This window comes from Myxine glutinosa, chromosome 4 (genome assembly GCF_964187855.1).
Source record: "Myxine glutinosa chromosome 4, kmMyxGlut1.1, whole genome shotgun sequence".
NCBI lineage: Eukaryota > Metazoa > Chordata > Myxini > Myxiniformes > Myxinidae > Myxine > Myxine glutinosa.
The window spans coordinates 11,793,487-11,814,633 of NC_136264.1; the positions used below are offsets into that span (position 1 = coordinate 11,793,487).

A 21,147-nucleotide genomic window follows, 5' to 3' on the forward strand; every position below is an offset into this window, starting at 1 on the left:
TGATCTCACTGAGGGTGTCGTTCATGAAGATGTTGGCACTCTCTTGTGGCAAGCAACACACAATTCACGGGTCTGCAGTAAGCATACCCACACATCTCAAACCTGCGTGCACCCTAGGGCCTAGGTTGCCATCACAAGCTCGGATGGTCCCAACGAAGCTCAAGAGAAAGCAGAGTTAAAAAGGTCACCATTAATGTACCAGTATGTATGACCTGCTAAAATCCTTCCTGCCTTGCAGTGGTTAAAGGCAAATAATCCAATGAAAAAGTGTGCCAGGCTCAGGGATATCACCAGGGTGTTAAAATAACTAGAGCGAAGTCGATGGCGCACCATCGCCAATCCCCGTGCTTCCCACCGAAAGCAAAGTTGAAAAATGGCAAAACGTTCCACAAGGAATGACCCAATTTCAGGCACAACCAAATCAAAATTTCTCAGGTTAATGTCCTCAAAATGATTCTCACAGCTTGTGAAAGTCCCCGACACAGACTCGTGTTCTCTGCTGGATCACATGATGCCCGACAACAGCTCAAGCACCAACACCTTGTTGATGTTCTGGAAGTCTGCTGCTCAGATCATGATGCTACCATTGTATCTCTACCTGTATAAGCTACCATGCCTCTGGTCCAGTCACTTGTTTTTTTCGTTATGATTTATTTTGTGGTGTGGTGTGTCCTGGTTACAAGTCCAACCCCTCCTCAGCATAGTAATCATGCGAACGGTGATGTATCACTACCTGCTGGTTAACACGGCTATGACATCATACATACTCAAGGGTTATGATGAACCAGACACAGGGTCCCAGCTAATGTCATCTGAATGTTCCCTTTGGAGAACTTGCAGCACTCCCAGGGGAAGAAGAAGACTCCACAGAGAGCAAAGCAAGACAAGAGCCAAGGGAACTCTGTAGAGCATAATACTCCAAGGGGATCACCTATTGAACTCTTTAAGCCTAGGTCCCACATAGGCAGATATTTTGGTGACTACTGGCGACTGCCGGCGATCAAGATTTTTCGGCGACTACTGGCGATTTCGGGTGGTCAAATATGGTCAGGCGGCAGTATGGCGACTGCAGGCGGCCACATCGCGACTGCATTGCGACGCCGCCCGAGTGGGATGGCGACTGTTGAAGATCGACGACGACTGCATTGCGGATGCACGGCGGCAGCGTGGCGACAGTCTGGCGGCTAGATTACGACCGATGGCGGATCGCGGCGACTGCATTGGGGCCGGATGGCGGTTTACTCCGACGTCCGCAAGACTGCAATAAGACCGCCGGCGATTGGAGACGATTCACACAACTTTTTAAATCTTTATTTCTCTATTTTACATTTAACTTTATTCATTTCAATGATGTATGACATGAAGCATAAAGATGTTTGATGTACAATAAGAAAGTTAATAAAGATGTATCATTGTAATGTAATAATCAAACTTTTCTGCAGGGAGAGAGAATGGAAATAAAGTCCAACAAATTATTTCCACTGGTCCCAAGTCCCATAAATAAAGTTTCCAAAGGACCAAAGTCCCAAAAATAAAGTTCCCAAAAGTCCCAAGTCCAAACAATAAAGCCATATCCTTGTCGGCACCACAGGACCTCACTCCACGGAGACCTTCACACCATCCTGTCTTGCCATGGAATCGTGGTATGTCGTAATGCAGTCGCCAGGCAGTCGTATCTCTGTCGCCAATGGCCGTAACTCGGCCGCCACTAGTCCTACTGCTGTCGTCGTCAGTCTCCCATAGCCACAGGGGAAACGTGGCAGTTCTTCTGTAGTCGATATGCAGCCGCAACAGTGTCGGCCCGTAGTCAGGAAGATGCCGCAGGAAGGCCGTATGGCATTCGCATCTCTGCCGTGCTAGCTGGTGGGGCGATTGCGGAAGACTATGAGCGACTGGGTTGCGGCCGCCTTACGCTCTTATTACGGATACCGACGACAGCATGGCGTATTTTTTTCGATTGCGACTGAGCGCGCCGTTTTTAAACATTTAAAAAAATATTTGGCCTCTTTGCGGCTCTTGCCGACTGCAGCCGACCTGGGGAGGATAACCACGACTACAGACGACCGTCCATTACGGTTTCATTATGATTGTCGGCGGGTGGCGGCGATTTTTTCAGTCGCCAGTAGTCGCCGACAAATCCGCCTATGTGTGACTTAGGCTTTACCTTTTCTCCCTCTGTCAGGGGTGGGGTGACTGAATGAGGCAGAGAATGACAGGCATGGTTATGGTTGTAACGTAGTTTTCACCTAGTGCACATGAAGCAAAAGCTCTATCTTTCTCCAAACATCAGTTTGTGATGGAAGAACAACTTCACTTAAATTGTATGTTATATTTTGAACATGAATCAGAAAACAAACCTGTAGTTTAGCAGTACTTTGTCTCAGAATTCCATGCACGTAGAGAGGAGAAATTTATACTCGAAATTTAAAGAAATTTGTTTGACTACAAAATGTCATGTCCATGCACGTAGAGAGGAGTGAGATAATTATTTTACTCTGTCAGTCAAAGACTGAGAAAGACTTGGCTAAAGATGGTCGAAGAAGAAATGCGGGCAAGGGGGTTAACAAGGGGAGATGCAGAAAATAGGGCAAAATGGAGAAGATTGTCACGGGGACCGCAAGGCTCACTCCCGCTCTAGCAGGGAAAATGGCCTTAAAATGGCTGTTGTCGTTGTAGTCAAACAAAATTGAAAAGAATTCCAAACAGAAACTAGAATGGTACTCGGTAGAGCACATACCTTCACCAGGCTGAACAGTTTATGTTTTGTATCCCAATGATAGGCCGGATCTGGATTCGGACCTGAACCAAAATCGAATCGGCTTGTTCTTGTCATTTACCCAACGTGTCCACCTAGTTTTGTCAAAATCCATCCAGAGGTTTTTGAGATCTCCTACTCAGGCAGACAAACATACAGGGTGAAAAGGTAACCTGAACCCACCTTTGGTGACGGAGGTAATTAGTGAATATGTGAAATTAGTTTTAATCAGCTTGTTCTCTTGCAGGAAAGTCTGAGTGGGTTCAAAATGGCACCAAGGAAGCAACTTTCAACAGAACAGCGTGTGAAGATCCAAGTTCTACGAGAAGGGCACACGATGAAGCAGATAAGCTGAAGATCTCCTGCAATGGCATGAGGTATACCTTGCAACACCTGCAACACCTCGGTACGAGACAAGAAAAGGGCAGGAAGACCCAGAACAAACAACCTCTGCAAGGCAAGACAAGCACTTGAAGTTGTTCAGCTTACATGATTGAAGAACATAAGGTCAGCATATGGCAAACAAAATGAGAGTAGAACTGAGTATGAACATATCGTCCATCACTGTGAACAGAACGCTAATGGTGACAGCAGGTGTTGCAGCAAAGAAACCACTGGGGAGCCCACAGGATAAGGTCGAAAGGATGAAATTTATATGGCAACATCAATATTGGGCGACCGAACAACGGAATCAGCTACTCTAGTCTGATGAATCGAAGTTTGAACTTTTTGGATCCAAGAGGCCAGTTCGTACGCCGAATACCTGGAGAACGTTACGACACACAATATTTGCAGCTTACTGTTAAACATGTGTGACTCTTTGGGGTTGTGTCTCTGCATTTGGTATAGGAAAACCTGTTAGAATCAATGTAACACAAACCAAAGAGGAGTACAAGCAGATACTGCAGCACCATGCTAACTAGTGGAAATCGTTTCATCGGAATAGGATTCATTCTCCAACAAGATAATGATCCAGAACACACTTCCAATTTAGTAAAACAGTATTTGGAGAACAAGGTTACAGCTGATGTGCTCCACGTGTTGGAATGGCCACCCGAAATTCCGAACACTAGTCCCATCGAGGTTTATAGGTTTTCCTGGAAACAGAAGAACACGAGGAACCCAACTAACCTAACAGAACTGTTGAATGTACCACAGAATACTTGGCACAACAATTCTGTAAGAGTGCTTCAGTCATACACAGGAACCATGGGTAAAGGAATGATGACATTTGAGAAGGCAAAGGGCAGACACAGAAAGTATAGTAATTGATACAATAAAATTACACCGTTTTTGTTCCCTCCGCCATCAAAGGTGGATGGAGGTTATGTTTTCACCCCTGTTTGTCTGTCCGTTTGTTTACAAGATATCTCAAAAAGTTGTGGACAGATTAGGACGAAACTTGGTGGACAGGTTGGGTGTCTGACAAGGAAGAAATTAGATTTTGGTGAAGAATCCGGCTACTATAATTTTTTGAAGTGATTGTTCACCATTGGGAGATCGGGCCAAAACGATACATAGTAGGACATCTCAAAAAGTTGTGGACAGATTAGGACGAAACTTGGTGGACAGGTTGGGTGTCTGACAAGGACGATTATATTCGATTTTGGTGAAGATCTGAATATGGATTCAATATGGGAATTATTTAATTTCTAAGTGATTCTTCACCATTGGGACATGGGGCCAAAAACGATACACAGCAGGACATCTCTAAAAGTTGTGAACGGATGATTTTGATTAAATGTGATTCTGTATTGCAATTTTCTGGTCTACTCTGGGATACAAAACCTAAACTGTTCATCTGGCGGAGGTATGCTCTCTACTGAATGCCGTTCTACTTATTTACTGGAGCAGTTTTTCACCCACATTTATAAAGGCTCTTAATTTACAATAATAAAAACATATAACTGTTATTGATAACTTGATGAATTTGTTTTACGGTTTAGAACAGTGTTTGTCTGTCCGTGTGTATGTATATTTGTATGTCTGTATGTATGTATGTCCCTCACAAACATACACCAATCAGAGCTGAGGATCTGGTCACATGACTGTGGTGATGTGGGGTGATTATGTCTGTGATGTCATTACAGCGTACGACGGCTGACCACACACCGCCATTTTGATTTATATGCCGTTCAGGTCAAAACCTGTCATACATCACAATCGCCATGCTCTCTCTCCTTAACGTTTTTAAATCAGTGTGAAACACAAACAAACCAATTGTTAAAACTATATGGTATTCATAGAATACTAACCCTGCACAGTCAACTTGGTGCGATCCAAGAAGCCGCACACAAGTGTTACGGATTCGTCACTTCCGTTGTTGTGGTTTTCATCCACTGTAAACATTTTTGATTCCATGTACTATTATTGTTGTCGTTTAAGGGAGATAAGAGGTTACTATTTTCAAAAGGTAAAAAAGTCAATGTTTTAAATGAAACCGGAACCGGACGACGACGAAGAGGAAGAGGAGGAGGAGAAGGCGGAGCGAGTGAGTCGGAGAAGAAGCCGAGCTGCTTCAAGGTCTGGAGCAAACGTTGACGAACGGAGGTCACCAGCGAACTTCGGGTTTCCCAGGAAAGGGATTCTTGCGACAGAGTTGTTATCGCCGTGACAGATCAACCTGTGTGTCAGGTTTTGGCGGTTGATTCCGAGGAGAATCATCGTCATGCCGTTACGCCTCGAGAACGGGCCGTCAGCCATTTTGACACACGCGCTTTGCGCATCGCGCAAGGTTTTTCGCTTTGCTTCAACCATTTTCACCACCTCCAGACGTTTATCTGGTGTGTGCGTGTGTGTAACGTGGATTTTCGAAGGTAAATCTGCGGTTCGCCGGTTTGGAGCCGTGATACGTCCATACCTGAGGGTGTGATTTCCCAGTCGCCTGGAGGGCGCCTTTGGATTTCCCTGTCGCCTGGAGGGCACCTTTGCGCAGCTTTGGCCGCGTGACTGCGACTGTCATCCGAACAGGATTCTGGTCTCGATTCGACATCGTTCTGACGATTACTGGAGTGGATCGGCTTTGGCTGGAAGCCGGAATCAACTTTGGCTTGAAGCCGGGAAAGAGACATTGGGGAATGTTCTTCTTTTCGCTCACTTGGAGCACAGTGAGTTATATTGTACGAACCTGATGGTACCATCACAGGAAATATCATCATTGGCTGTACAATTGATTATTATTGTTTTTGTGTTGTTATTCTGGTGTGACCTTAATACAATATTTGTTTGTTGGTAACAATTGGTGTGGTTTCACCATTGATCTTTGACACAGAATAACACATCTTTCTGCCTTGACTCCTCTCGGGGCTCGGAGGTACACCGTGACCGGGGTCTGGGGAGGAGCACTTAACAAGCCGAATGACAGCAAGAAGAGGAAGAAGCTTTCTGCTCCAATCGGCTCAACTGATCATGTGCTTGTTAAAGTCGCCATCTCTCTGACCATTCTCAGGGAGCCTGCTCAGCGTCGACGAGTCTGGCATTTCACTCAGGCCAACTGGCACGGTCTTCAAGCAGCCATCAATCATCTGGACTGGTCTCCCATCTCTACCACCTCTGACATCAACTCATCCTGGGAATTCTTCCAAAGTAAATTGCTCTCTCTCATGCACAGATTTATCCCATCTCGTCTTCAGTTGTCATACCCTTCCTCCCGTCCATGGTACACGGAATCTTGTGGTGAGGCTGTTGCCCAGAAACAACTTGCCTTCGTCTCCTGGAAAGCAAATCCAACGGAAGGAAATCTCATTTCCTTTCACAAAGCCCGAAACAAGTGTGTGTCCACCCTCAGGAGAGCCAGGAAACAATATCTCTCCGTTCTCAAGACCGAACTCTCTTATCTGTCTCCCTCTTCCAAATCCTGGTGGCGTCTGGTAAAATCTGTTTCTGGTGTTTGGTCCCCCTCCATCCCCTCCCTTACCTCAAACGGCTACACAGCTGACTCCGCACGTGAAAAATCTGAATGCCTCAACCGTGTTTGCCTCTAAATCTTGTGTCCCAAACCCATCCCTCTCTGTACCCACCGTACCCAGTCGTACCCAGCTGCTCCTGGACTCTGTGTCCTTTCCTCCTGACAAGGTGGAAAAGTTTCTGTCAACCCTCGACTCTGATTCTGCAACTGGACCTGACGGCATCAGCCCACGGGTCCTAAAATGCTGTTCTTCCGCTCTTTCACTCCCTCTCTCTGTTCTCTTCACCCTCTCTTTTGCTCAAGATCAACTGCCATCTGCTTGGAAATCAGACAACATCACCACTTTGCACAAAAAAGGTGCAAAAACAGATCCTAGAAACTACAGACCAATCAGCCTTCTCCCAATTATCAGCAAAGTCATGGAATCCATCATTGCTTCGGATATGAAATCTTTCCTCTTCTCCAATGGCTTGATCTCTGATCATCAATTTGGTTTCAGACCAGGTCACTCTACTCTGGACATGCTGCTTCTGCTGTCTCAACAATGGATGGAGGTCCTCAATGCCAAACAGGAAATTAGAGCTGTCTCCCTCGACATATCACGTGCCTTCGATACGGTCTGGCACCCCGCTCTGCTCACCAAACTCTCCTCCTTTGGTATCCATGGAAATCTCCACGCATGGCTGGCGGACTTCCTCTCTAGTTGTAGTCAGCGTGTGGCCCTGAATGGGGTTCTCTCATCTCCTCTTCCTGTTCAGGCTGGAGTTCCCCAAGGCAGTGTTCTGGGCCCTGTGCTTTTTCTGGTCTTCATCAATGATCTCTCTGACTCTCTTGAAAATCCTCTCTATCTCTTTGCTGATGACTCCACTCTCTGCCGCTCCATTCCTCATCCCTCAGATCGGCAGTCTGCAGCCTCCTCACTCTCCACAGACCTGGACAAAATCACAGACTGGGCAAACAAGTGGAACACGTCTTTCAATCCTGACAAATCTCACACTCTTACGATGTCTCTCCGAAAAGACCGACTGGACAACGCTCCCATCTACTTTCTGAATAATCCTCTCCAAGAAGTTCTGTCACTCAAGCTTTTGGGTCTCACTATCTGCCATGATCTTTCCTGGGAAAACCACATTTCCAAGCTGGCCTCCAAAGCCAGTCGCCGACTGGGCATCGTCCGTCGTGCGAAGTCCTTCCTTGGCACACCTGAGCTCCTCACCACATACAAGAATTTAATCCGCAGCTCAATGGAATACTGTTCCCCCCTCTGGGCTGGTGCTCCTGCCTCACACCCAGCTCGGCTTCACGCTGTTGAAACCAAAGCTTTCAGAATCATTGGAATCGCCTGCGATGAAGTTAACTCCGAGGGCCTTTCACTCACTCACTGCAGGCAGGTAGGTGGTCTTTCTGTCTTCTACCGACTCCTCTCCGGCATTGCCGGGTTCGGGTTAGGGTTAGGGTTCTATTGTATTTATTATGTACCTATGCACGTATTAGTCCTTGAGCCAGACCAAAAGTAATGCTCCGGCGGGGGGAGTAATTCTCATTATGATTTTCCATTAGACCAATGTCTCAAGTGTCAGAAAAGGTGTGATGGACATCTGAGAACGGTAGCTTAGTGCCCGGATGGACGCCATCTTTGAAACCACCCAGCTCGAAAATGCCCATTTGGTGGGGTACATTGTTGCACGTGTATCTGGACTTCTATACTAGCTATCGATGTGCGGTTGACGACTAAATATACGTCCGATGTGTACCGTCTAAATAAAAAAATAATATGAAGCATTTTGTTTTAGATTAATTATTATAAAAATCAATTATCGAAAAAAAATCATATATTTTTCAATATTTTATTATTAGACTTGTACTTTTTTTAGTGAAACAACACTGGTATGATTTTCCAAATTATGCATTGTGCTACACCGTTTATCTGTCTATAAAAATAACTCAAAAACTAAAACATATCATCCACCACGAGTTTACAACAAATAAATGTAAAGAGGCATAAAATGACTTAGGCCGCCGCTGGCATTATCTATTCTGACGATAACGCAAGTTAGGAATGTCGTACGGAGAGGATTTTAACACCATACGATATCTAATAAGCAGGCGGAAATTGTTACATAGGAAATCTGCACTTTGGTGGCCATCTTGGATTTCAAAATGGCCGCCAATTATATTAATTATTCATTACTAGAGTTTGGAAAGACGTATGGAGCTGATTTTAACACCATACGATGTATATTCCTAATAAGCAAGCGGAGGTATCATTGAACATGTCATGTTTTAGTCAAATAACACCGGTATGATCTTCCAAATTATACATTTTGCTAAACCGTTTATCTGTCTATAAAGATTTTCAGGCAATTTGGCCTGCATTATAATAGAGAACAACATATGCTATACAATATACAGTGCACACAAAGTTAATCATCAGAGTCGCCATCAGAGTCATTGGCATCCTGAGCCACGATAGCATCATCCTGCACCATGTTGGAGCATCCCTGCAGCTTACACACAACAGTGCACTTCAACCCATTCAGTATGCAGGAGCAATCGGATGGTCGACACGTCCTTTTGCATGTGCATGAGATGAGATTCAAGACGACATCTGGAGCTGGTAGACCCGCCATCCATCGGATTGTGAGCGAACCGCCATCATCGAGTTCCCAACCATGTCCTGCTGATGGTGTTGGGACGTCTGGTAGGTTTTCAAGGCTGCGTCGCCAGATAGCCGCCTGATAGTTGGCCCTAAGCGTATGCTGCATCAAGGAGTCTTCACAAGGCGGCAATTGTCCAGATTCGATCTGGCCCTTCTTTGCACAGAACATGTGATAATGGAGCGAATTAACACCGACGATCTTCGTGTTCTTGGCGTACAGCTGACACGTGAAGGCCTGAATGCTATTGAAGACGTCTGTTGGTACATTCCACGAATATCCCAGATCTGTGAATGCTTGAAGATACAGCTCATTCGCTTGCACAAGCTTCAAAGCCTTTATCTTTCCTTGGCTAGCCAGAGCACTCACAGTGTCACACCCGCTCCATGCATGAAGCCCTGGCAATGCACTGCAAACTCCAGACCCCAATACCGCAGCCAACTTTCCAACGTCGATCATTCTGACTCGAACCTTTGTTCCTCGTCTGATGAAGAGCTGACTATCGATGGTTCTGCTGAGATGAAGACTGATGATCAGAACGTCGGTGTCATCTGCCACTAAGATGATCGTCTTGTAGTGGGTAGCGGCGTGCTTTGCGTGGAGAAACATACGCGTGTCTGCTTCCTCGTGGCTACATTCGAGTGCTTGCACCAACTTCCACCTTTCGCGGGTCAGTACCAGACATTTTTCACAGGTGACATACAGTGTTCTGTTGCCTAGCTTTTCGCGATTTGTTTCATGTTTCCACGACTCCGCCAGAAACACAACCAGTTTCTCCTTTGTCTGGCTGCAAGCAAGGAGACGCCGCCAGTTCATGATTTTGTGTGCGGGTCTGATCTCGCTGAAACTGATGCCTTCATTTGAACCGCGGTTCACACGCTCAGCTGCTTTGATGGTTTCTTCTGTGTATGTGTCAAAGACAACATCGATGCGCTCACTGCCTTGACCAGCGTGAAGCGCTGCAGCAAGGATGCGGTCAGATAGTTCTTCGAACGTGTCGTTCTCGCCATGCATCTTTTGTATGAGAGCCATCGCATCAATTATTGTTGCACTTCGCTTGTCAACGTTCTCGGCTGGTTCCTACAAGACCTTCCATGTGTTTCGCAAGTGCAGCTTTGTTCGTTTTTTTCATTGACCCATCAACGTTTGCCAAAGACCATGGTAACGGCCCTAGTGGGTGACAAAGGACAAGTTGCATGTCGAGGTTCCTTGTCTTGGCGATGAGTATCATGGTGGCAAACAGTTGTCTGTCAGCTCTCAGGACGATCTCCTTGTTTGTGCCCTTCACAACTTTCTGCTTGATCTTACCAAAGGTCTTCAAGTTTAGCTTGTTCAATGTGTCATGAAAGCCTGTTCCCTCTTCAAGACGTTTCTGGAAGCTTTGATACGCCGCTTCCCCCTTTTGCAGGGTGTTGAGTAGGTCATTAGAAACGTCCTCCCTCGCAGCCGCTCCGGTAGATATACTGAGAAGACATGACGGATCATCGGCGAATGGATTGGTCCAGTCATTTTCCAGTAGATCACAGATAGCTGTGACGCCAGACTCATCACGTTTGATGCGAGAAGTAGACAAGTCAGGGTGCTTGGCGTGAGATGTGTCGCTGCCATTCACAAGGATAGTTTCTTGTAGTTGCCTCAGTGCAGTAGCCCGATTTTCTGCAGTTAGATAGTATCGTGACACAGCCCCTTGTCGAAGACTAAAACCTCGTGTTCCTCCAGCTGTTTGCGTATCTTTGTTTACTGTTTCTTCTGTTGTCTGATCAACAGCGATTCTGGCAAATGGATTCCCTGGTCTAAGCTGTACGGAGAAGTAGCCTTGATTGAAATGCCTGTACAACTCGGGGCATGTTTCGTGGAGTTGCGTCATCTGTGCATAGTACACTGGTAGATATCTAGCATAGTTCACCTTGTTCATTGCGAAACACCAAGGGATCACTCTTCTGACACAAGCCAAGTGAAGCATCCAGTCGCCTTCTCTATCCGCACGAATCAACCCCAGCAGGGTCTCTACCATATCAATATACATCATCCAGAAGCGAGCCAGGTCTCCATGTTTGGTTCGCAGAAAATGTAGGTATTTCGCGAACATGTCAAAGCTCTGTACACATGAATCATCATCGAGAGCAGCAGCGAGAGTCTCGTGGCAAACATCCTCCTTGATGCTGCGAATTTTGAGGTCAGTGCTTCGAATCTGGGGTTCCTTGTCAGGATGATTGCTTTCTATCCACACCTGGAAGCCCTTCCAAATGATGCGCATTAGTGCCTCGTACATCAACTTGTGGAGTCGCACAGCACGGTTGTATTGCTTGCCTTCCAGAACCCTGTTGATGGAACCTTCAGCGATTACTCCTGACTCAACAGCTACATCCCGAAGGCCTGCATCTCCAAACATTTTCCCAATGCTCGACATGAAGTTACAGATGGTATGGAAGTTCCCCATCATGAGCACGATTCTTCCATATCGATCGACATCTTTCCATGCTATTTCGGTCGCCTTAGCAAATAGTGCCTGGTCTAGCACCACCGGTATACGCTCAAGCTGAAGTGATGACATGATGTTCAGAGCTTCTCTGAGGATTTCTTGCACTGTTGCCATATCTGTGGCAGGCGCGTTTATAGTCGGCAGGTAGCCAACTACATCTTCCGTCACCTGAACACGATCTCTAGTCATGATGTTGAAACCAGTCCACGAACTGATTGTCTGGTCGCATGGTTCCAGCATGCGAGTCATAATCCATACGTGATTTTGGCGCTGCGCAAGGGATGTTGCGCCTGCAAGAGTGTCAGAAAGATCTGCAGGCTTGATTGCAGGTGGGCCCTCTCGTTTCCCACCGCTGTATATTGGAACTAAATCGCTGGATGACGGGATAGATCGCTTCTTATCTGCTTTGGATACTGCCGATGGAGGTTGGGGCGGCAAACACGACTGCGACTTCGGTTGGACGATGATACCGTTGACGCGATGCGATGTTCCGCCACCACTCAGCGATTCCTCTAGCCTGTCGATGTTATCGAATGCTAATACAGTCGGGACCGAAGGGTGCACGTGACGGAAGTGGTACTGTATCTTTCTCCACACTTGCTAATTTGTCTATGCATAGCGCTGTCTCGATTTCTTCCAGAACTGTGTACGAACATCCGTGCCCGAGTCGATTCAATATTCTGATGACCTCTGTATTACCGGTGAGCGTTTTCATGACCCACGGAAGTAGGACATGCTTCGATGTTCTGATGGTACCCCGGTGTACAGCATTGATGATATCTTGAGCCATCGACCATACCAGTGTGTCGGCACGCGCAGAGCTACCCCCACTCCCGCAAATCAAAGTATGCAGAAATACACGAAGAGAATCTGGTATCTTCACGTAATCTGAAGTGAGTTCTGCTGGCTGAGGCGGCCAACGTTCATTGTAATGAGCATCTTTGATCTGGTGTCGCAGTGAAGTAGCTGCACGCACAATGTTACTTTCACCGTCCGTTTGTTCAAATGCTTTCACTTCTGCTTTCAGGTTTACGCACTCTGCAGCAATCTCTCGCTTTGTCAGATTATCGGGCATCAAGTATACACGGTGTTTCACATTGAAGAAGATGAGCGATTCTCCAAACTCTCTTTGTAATGTGCGCTGCAGATTCTTCTTGATGGAGTCACGAACATCAACTGAAAATGTATCTGAAGACAGGATATCTGTTGCAACATCAACTATTGGAACAATCCTCGGGTTCAAGAACAAGTCAGTGCGAATGAAATTGAATATACATCGTATCATTTCTTTTTTCTCGATATTATCTTCAATGTCAGTTTCTACTTGAGGTTTTTGGGGCCGTGTGTAGTTTCTATAGCAGGAGAAGTGGTAGTGAGCCTCAGCTGCAACCATATCTCATGTAGTCAATGCCAAAACTCTCTCATCATTGCGAGCTGTCGCAGCATCTCTTATTGTCTTATCTGCTCGAAGTTCAACAGCCAAGACAACTGTTTCACGGGTACGACTGCCTTTTATGAATTTTGAAGCACGCTGGCAAAAAATGCATTTATCATCGTAGACCGTTGAAGTTGATCCTGTCTCTTCCCGTGATGATCGCCGTCGCGCCGCATCGCCAGTATCAACTGAAGAACTTCTAGCTGCATTGGTCAAAGTAGCTAGGTGGTTTTTGTGAGTGAAGTCTGATCTACAAGCCCTATGGTATAATATTGGAATATTAGGAAGTTCAACTGCGCCTTCTTGGACTAGCTTTAGAATTGGATAAAAGTTTCTAACTGCGGCTGCGTCACACAATGTCTTCCAAGAACTGTTGCCCGCTACCTTGCTTAGTTCAGAGAGTGGCGACTTCTTGCTGCACAGGATGCACGTTCCGGACTCAGGTTCAATCTTCGCCCGTTTCGCCTCGACACCGGCCATCTCAGCTGAAAGAACAAAAAGACTGACGTTAGATTACTCCGATATCCGAAAAGCTCGCCAGCTTACATAGACATACTCATCCAAGTCAGTGAACATGTTAGATGGCGCCACAATACAACTCTATAATAGAGTTGTATGTGGCGCCATCTAACATGTTCACTTTTAGTTCTTAAGCCACCCACCCCCCACCACCCCCCCCTCAGAAATTAATCAGGTCACCGCAACAAATCTCAGACTGAGATATAGAATATAGAATATAGATATAGAATAGACTGACGTCACTTTCGGCACTGGGTTCTGTGGGTTGATTATCGGCGGGAAATTCCAACTGACATAGTTTCGGTTTGTGGAAAGTGCATGCCTTTTCATATATTTTTTGTGTACACTCGTGGTGGATGATATGTTTTAGTTTTTGAGTTATTTTTATAGACAGATAAACGGTGTAGCACAATGCATAATTTGGAAAATCATACCAGTGTTGTTTCACTAAAAAAAGTACAAGTCTAATAATAAAATATTGAAAAAGATATGATTTTTTTTCGATAATTGATTTTTATAATAATTAATCAAAAACAAAATGCTTCATATTATTTTTTATTTAGACGGTACACATCGGACGTATATTTAGTCGTCAACCGCACATCGATAGCTAGTATAGAAGTCCAGATACACGTGCAACAATGTACCCCACCAAATGGGCATTTTCGAGCTGGGTGGTTTCAAAGATGGCGTCCATCCGGGCACTAAGCTACCGTTCTCAGATGTCCATCACACCTTTTCTGACACTTGAGACATTGGTCTAATGGAAAATCATAATGAGAATTACTCCCCCCCCCCCCCCCCCCCCCCCCCCCGGAGCATTCACTTCAAAAAATGGCCGGTTGGCTCAAGGACTATATTGCTTACAAGATGTAAACATACCCCACCAATATGTCACACCTATCCAGTTTCTCAAGGACATGGCGCCATGGAAAGTACCCAGTCGTGTGTTAATAGTGCTAAAGTCCATCAGGCAGACTGCTTGACGCAAACACACACCCCAAAGAAAAGAAAAAAAAACACTTAATCTCATGCACATGATGCCAATGACCAAAGATTTTGTGATGTGATCTCATGTGTGATCTGCATGTTGGCATGTTTTTTTTTTTGAAAACAAAACTGATAGTTTGAATAGATTAACATCCAGATATCTATCAGAAGACAAACAATGATCTTTCCACTATATGTATGCACCAGATCATGAACAATGTAGTGTAAGGATCGTCGGTGCTGCCAAAGCAGTTTCTTGGCTAGGGTTGCACCCCTGGACGGAGTGGGGGTCACCACTCCCAAAGCAGGTTATTGACTCGGGTTGCAATCCTGGATGGAGTGGGGGGGGGGGGGGGGGGGGGTCACCACTCCCAAAGCAGTTTCTTGGCTGGGGTTGCAATCCTGGAAGGAGTGGGGGTCACGACTCCCAAAGCAGTTACTTAGCTCGGGTTGCAATCCTAGATGGAGTGGGGGTCACCACTTCTAAAGCAGGTTATTGGCTCGGGTTGCAATCCTGGATGGAGGGGGGGCGGGGCGGTCACCACTCCCAAAGCAGTTTCATGGCTAGAGTTACAATTCTTGACAGACTAGGGGTCACCACTCCCAAAGCAGTTTCTTGGCTAGGGTCACAATCCTAGATGGAGTGGGGGTCACCACTCCTAAAGCAGGTTATTGGCTAGGGTTGCACTCCTGGATGGAATGGGAGTCACCACTCCCACAGCAGTTTCTTGCCTCGGGTTGTAATCCTGGATGGAGTGGTGGTCACCACTCCGAGACAAAGTTAGGGCTGGAATTTCTAATTTGTTCTTGGTGCCGGCAATAGCTTACCTACTTTGCACAAAGGGCACCATGGGATCTTTAACATCCACCAACGAATGATAGCAGATGGGTCACCCAGCTTAACGTCCATCCAAGGGACTGGGAACAGCGGTACACACTCATGAGTGGTACACATTGATGAATAACCCTTCTTCTGAAACACCGGGATGACACACTCAGGCTAGACAGCTTGGAGGTGAGTGTGCGTACCTCTGGGCCATCCTGCCAGCCCATGTATGCACCAAATAAGCAATTTACATTATCACAGGTGTGCATCCAATCCGGCCAGGTATGCACCCAATCCGGCTGCTGTCCAGTTCGACCTTACTCGGCATGTGAGCACATTTTACAGAAACAGCTTTCGACAGAGAGAAATAAAAATCAAAAACATTAGGATGTGAATAAAAGGTAACAAAGGAGCACATGTTGCACCAAGTAGGATGGCACAGACAGCCAACTACCAATTTAATCCTTAGCTCATGGGGGTAAGGAAGTTCTACCAGTACCATTTTGCCACCACTTTCAAATGATATTTTACCTGCTGGAAGCTCCATGAATTGTGGTTTCCTTGCTGTCCTCCCTCTAATTCCACAAGTCTCAAACTACTTGGTGTAGTTAGTAGAGCTTCAAATGGTGTCCTCGTCTTCTTTTAATTGACGTCACAAGCCAGTTGTTATAGTTCATGGAACTTCAAATGATGCAAATAAAAAGTCAATAAAACATCTCACAAACTCATTCACTTACGTCCATTGGTGAATAATACGAATCAAAAGTATTACACAAAGAGACCGAATTGTCAACACATCAGGAACCACGTTCAGAGGCCATTTTTCCCTGCAGAGCAGGGTTGACCTTTTTCGGGTACCGTGGTCCCCTTTTTGAAGCAATGTTTTATGGCTGGATGCTCTTCCTGCCGCCAACCCTGTTGGTCACCTCTTGCGACACACAGGGAATTACCAGTGAACTGGTACTCAATTTGCCGACCTCAGAATGATGACAGGCTGAGTCAACCCCCCTGGTGTTAAATCAGCGATCGACCGGGATTCAAACCCAGGATCTGAGGATCCCAAGCCGGCACCCTAACCGCTAAACCAACGAACCCAGGATCCTAGGATCCCAAGCCGGCACCCTAACCGCTAAGCCAACGAACCCAGGATCCTAGGATCCCAAGCCGGCACCCTAACGCTAAGTCAACGAACCCAGGATCCCAAGCCGACACCCTAACCACTAAGCCAACGAACCCAGGATCCTCGGATCCCAAGCCGGCACCCTAACCGCCAAGCCAACGAACCCAGGATCCTCGGATCCCAAGCCGGCACCCTAACCGCTAAGCCAACGAACCCAGGATCCTCGGATCCCAAGCCGGCACCCTAACCGCTAAGCCAACCCCAGGCTTTGTCCACACATCAGGGAGAGTGGCATATACTATATAGGTGGACCCTCGGCCCGAGGTACATAATTTAAGGGATACAAAACATATTTTTAGACCATGTCTGATTCTCTTTGGGAGTTCCTCTGCCAAAACTCACAGGAGCAACCTGAACAACCTGGATTCAGGAGTGGGATTTAGGGGAAAAAAAAAAAGAGGACGTCACTCTGCGAATTTCCTCGCCGTCCGACAGAACGTCCAGTTGTGTTCCACGGTGTTCTCGTTCGCCCTCTCGCTCATGTGGTGCACCCGCGCGCACCGTAACGTGAACCCTTGGCGTGCGATGTGCTCCATGAGGTGCGCCCGCAGGGTGACCTCCTGCTGATAGTCGCACGGACCGAACGTGAACGACAGCTGGCAATCCCGCGTATTCATCATGTGTTTGTCCCACTTGCTGAAGCTGCTGGGAATACTCTCGAGCAGCGAGAAAATTTTGGTGGTGATCACGAGCTGAGTGATGATGACCGTGACCGGGTTCGAGTACTTGGACAGTTTGCGGACGCTTGAGAGCTCCACGGTCTCCTCGAACGTGTCCACCGGAAACGGGGGCCGTGGCTCGTTCAGACACCGGATGAGCGCTTCGATCTGGTAGAAATCCGCCTCCTCGCGCAGCAAGTCGATCTCCTTGAAGTCGTGAGGCAGAGTCAGCACGGACGTGCGCAGGAAGTTAAGCACGAAGCGGAACAAGGACCCGTCCCGGTCGATGAAGTAGTTTCCCTGAGAATCCTTGGTCGTGGGCAGGTCTCCGCGGAACATGGCGCCGAGCATCGAGTCCGGATCGCGGGTCAATGTCGACATTGACGTTGTGTACAATTGTCCACCGACGTTTAACGTTACCGGTTCGGACATGCCTCGAGCTGAACTCAAGGTTCTCCAAGTGAGGGTCTTGTAGGTTCTCGTGGGCAAAGGAAGTCTTGGATCGAAGGACAGCCTGAGGTCCTCGTCTCCTACGCCGGCACCACACACTCCCCGGGCATCTTCTCAGACGTCCGCTTCTCGCTTCAAATGCCGATGAGGCAGCAGCTGGTGGAAGATTTGAAACAACACCGTGTGATCTACCTCCTGCCGATACCTATCCACGAAGTAAAACAGTAACGAAGCCGGTACTTCCCGCTGGAATATGCCATGTGGGTGTGACGTATGGTCACGTGACCTCAGCTGAACGAACCGTTACCGGAACCTTGCTACGTTTTCACTAATTACGTCACAATAGCATTTGTTCGTATGATCTACGCACTCCGAGAGCCATCTATAAAGAATAACAAAATATATTTTGTGCAATACATTCAATTTGTGTAGATTACATTGTCAGGACTATTAAGACATTCCAAACGAAATATAAAACGCAAGAAATGTCACCAGAATAAAACCCAAGAGTATCTTCGTGAAAGGCCAGAAGAGCCCGTTGAAGATTATCCAAGGAAAAAGAGGAAGAAGAAATGAAAGCTGAGGAAGTACTGTATACTCCAAAAACCTTCAAACAGACATGATATACAGGGCCCAAAATACAAGTCTGATTAAATAATTTTGTGGCCACCTGTGGTCCTTGTACTCACCATCTGCTGTGACCGCGACATATTTGAAGCCAATGGCATCTTCAGAGCCGTCAACAGGCTCTACATATGCTACGCTCCACAAATAATATACCGCAGCATCAAGGAAGCCAAACTGGCCTCACCCCCCACCCCCCCCCCCCCCCCAATTTTTATTTTGCAGTCGAGGTTACCTGTTGGAGTCGAGGAATAAAATCGCCAATGGGTACGCTGCAGATTTTTGCAGGCAATCGGGATTCCTCTGAAAAGTTAGAGAGCTCCGCTTTTGGTACCTACGATATACATTAATGGGCGAAAGGAGGATCCGAGTCTCAATCTGGGAAGAATCATCTGATCTCTGCGGGAATGTTTCGTGAATTTGATAAGGGATCAGCAAATGGGTAAACCCAAAAACAAAATGTCCCCTTGGCACAAATCTCCCCCCGAGTTCCCCATTTATTATGGCACTCTGATGTTGTTTCTGAAGATGGCTTTGGAAAAGTCACTGAGGTGAAGGCAAAAACATGAAGGCAAATTAATAATTTGGTCCAAAGGTCAAAGCCACATAAAATTGCCATTTTTCATCTGATTGACCTGAAATGTAAAGCATTTGTATATTGGGACACTGAATTTGTTCACTAATTAAAAGCTAGAAGCCGATAGTTTTAAAAAAAGAGATTAAAAAATAGATCTAAAGGTCAAAGGTCAAGGTCGCATAAAATCGCCAATTTTCACCCAATTGACCTGAAATTTATAGAATTTGCACATTGAGACTGAATTTGTTCACTAATTAAAAGCTAAAAGCCGATAGCTTTTAAAAATAGATAATTTTTAAAAAAAGATCCAAAGGTCAAGGTTGCATAAAATCGCCAATTTTCACCCAATTGACCTGAATTTATAAAATTTGCACATTGAGACATTGAATTTGTTCACTAATTAAAAGCTAGAAGCCGATAGCTTTTAAAAATAGATAATTTTTAAAAAAAGATCCAAAGGTCAAGGTTGCATAAAATCGCCAATTTTCACCCAATTGACCTGAATTTATAGAATTTGCACATTGAGACATTGAATTTGTTCACTAATTAAAAGCTAGAAGCCGATAGTTTTTAAAAATAGATAATTTAAAAAAATAGATCTAAAGGTCAAGGTTGCATAAAAGACAATTTTCACCCGATTGACCTGAACTTTATAGAATTTGCACATTGAGACTGAATTTGTTCACTAATTAAAAGCTAGAAGCCGATAGTTTTTAAAAATAGATAATTTTAAAAAAATAGATCGAAAGGTCAAGGTTGCATAAGACAATTTTCACCCAAATGACCTGAAATTTATAGAAGTTGCACATTGAGACATTGAATTTGTTCACTAATTAAAAGCTAGAAGCCTAGTTTTTTAAAATAGATAATTTTTAAAAAGACCGAAAGGTCAAGGTTGCATAAAAGACAATTTTCACCCGATTGACCTGAAATTTATAGAATTTGCACATTGAGACACTGAATTTGTTCACCAATTAAAAGCTGGAAGCCGATAGTTTTTTAAGATAGATAATTAAAAAAAAATAGATCTAAAAGGTTAAGGTTGCATAAAATCGCCAATTTTCACCCGATTGACCTGCAATTTATAGAAGTTGCACATTGAGACATTGAATTTGTTCACTAATTAAAAGCTAGAAGCCTAGTTTTTTAAAATAGATAATTTTTAAAAAGACCGAAAGGTCAAGGTTGCATAAAAGACAATTTTCACCCGATTGACCTGAAATTTATAGAATTTGCACATTGAGACACTGAATTTGTTCACCAATTAAAAGCTGGAAGCAGATAGTTTTTTAAGATAGATAATTTAAAAAAAATAGATCTAAAAGGTTAAGGTTGCATAAAATCGCCAATTTTCACCCGATTGACCTGCAATTTATAGAATTTGCACATTGAGACTGAATTTGTTTACTAATTAAAAGCTAGAAGCCGATAGTTTTTAAAAATAGATAATTAAAAAAAAATAGATCTAAAGGTCAAGGTTGCATAAAATCGCCAATTTTCACCCAAATGACCTGAAATTTATAGAATTTGCACATTGAGACACTGAATTTGTTCACTAATTAAAAGCTAGAAGCCGATAGTTTTTAAAAATAGATAATTTAAAAAAATAGATCTGAAGGTCAAGGTTGCATAAAAGACAATTTGCACCCGATTGACCTGAAATTTATAGAATTTGCACATTGACACTGAATTTGTTCACTAATTAAAAGCTGGAAGCTGATAGTTTTTTAAAATAGATAATTTAAAAAAAATAGATCGAAAGGTCAAGGTTGCATAAAATCGCCAATTTTCACCTGATTGACCTGCAATTTATAGAATTTGCACATCGAGACTGAATTTGTTCACTAATTAAAAGCTGGAAGCCGATAGTTTTTAAAAATAGATAATTTAAAAAAAATAGATCGAAAGGTCAAGGTTGCATAAAAGAAAATTTTCACCCGATTGACCTGAAATTTATAGAATTTGCACATTGAGACTGAATTTGTTCACTAATTAAAAGCTAGAAGCCGATATTTTTTTTAAATTATCTATTTTAAAAAACTAGATCGAAAGGTCAAGGTTGCATAAAAGACAATTTTCACCCAAT

The 21,147-nt window shown here is 44.9% G+C and overlaps 1 protein-coding gene across 1 annotated transcript; it reads right to left on the bottom strand.

Moving 5' to 3' along the window:
- Window positions 1–15,998: 15,998 nt before the first annotated feature.
- On the bottom strand, window positions 15,999–18,122 carry KCTD6 (potassium channel tetramerization domain containing 6). Its single transcript, XM_068111879.2, has one exon. The coding sequence runs from the start codon at window positions 17,840–17,842 to the stop codon at window positions 17,156–17,158; it is 687 nt and encodes a 228-aa protein (XP_067967980.2). The 5' UTR covers window positions 17,843–18,122; the 3' UTR covers window positions 15,999–17,155.
- Window positions 18,123–21,147: the final 3,025 nt, after the last annotated feature.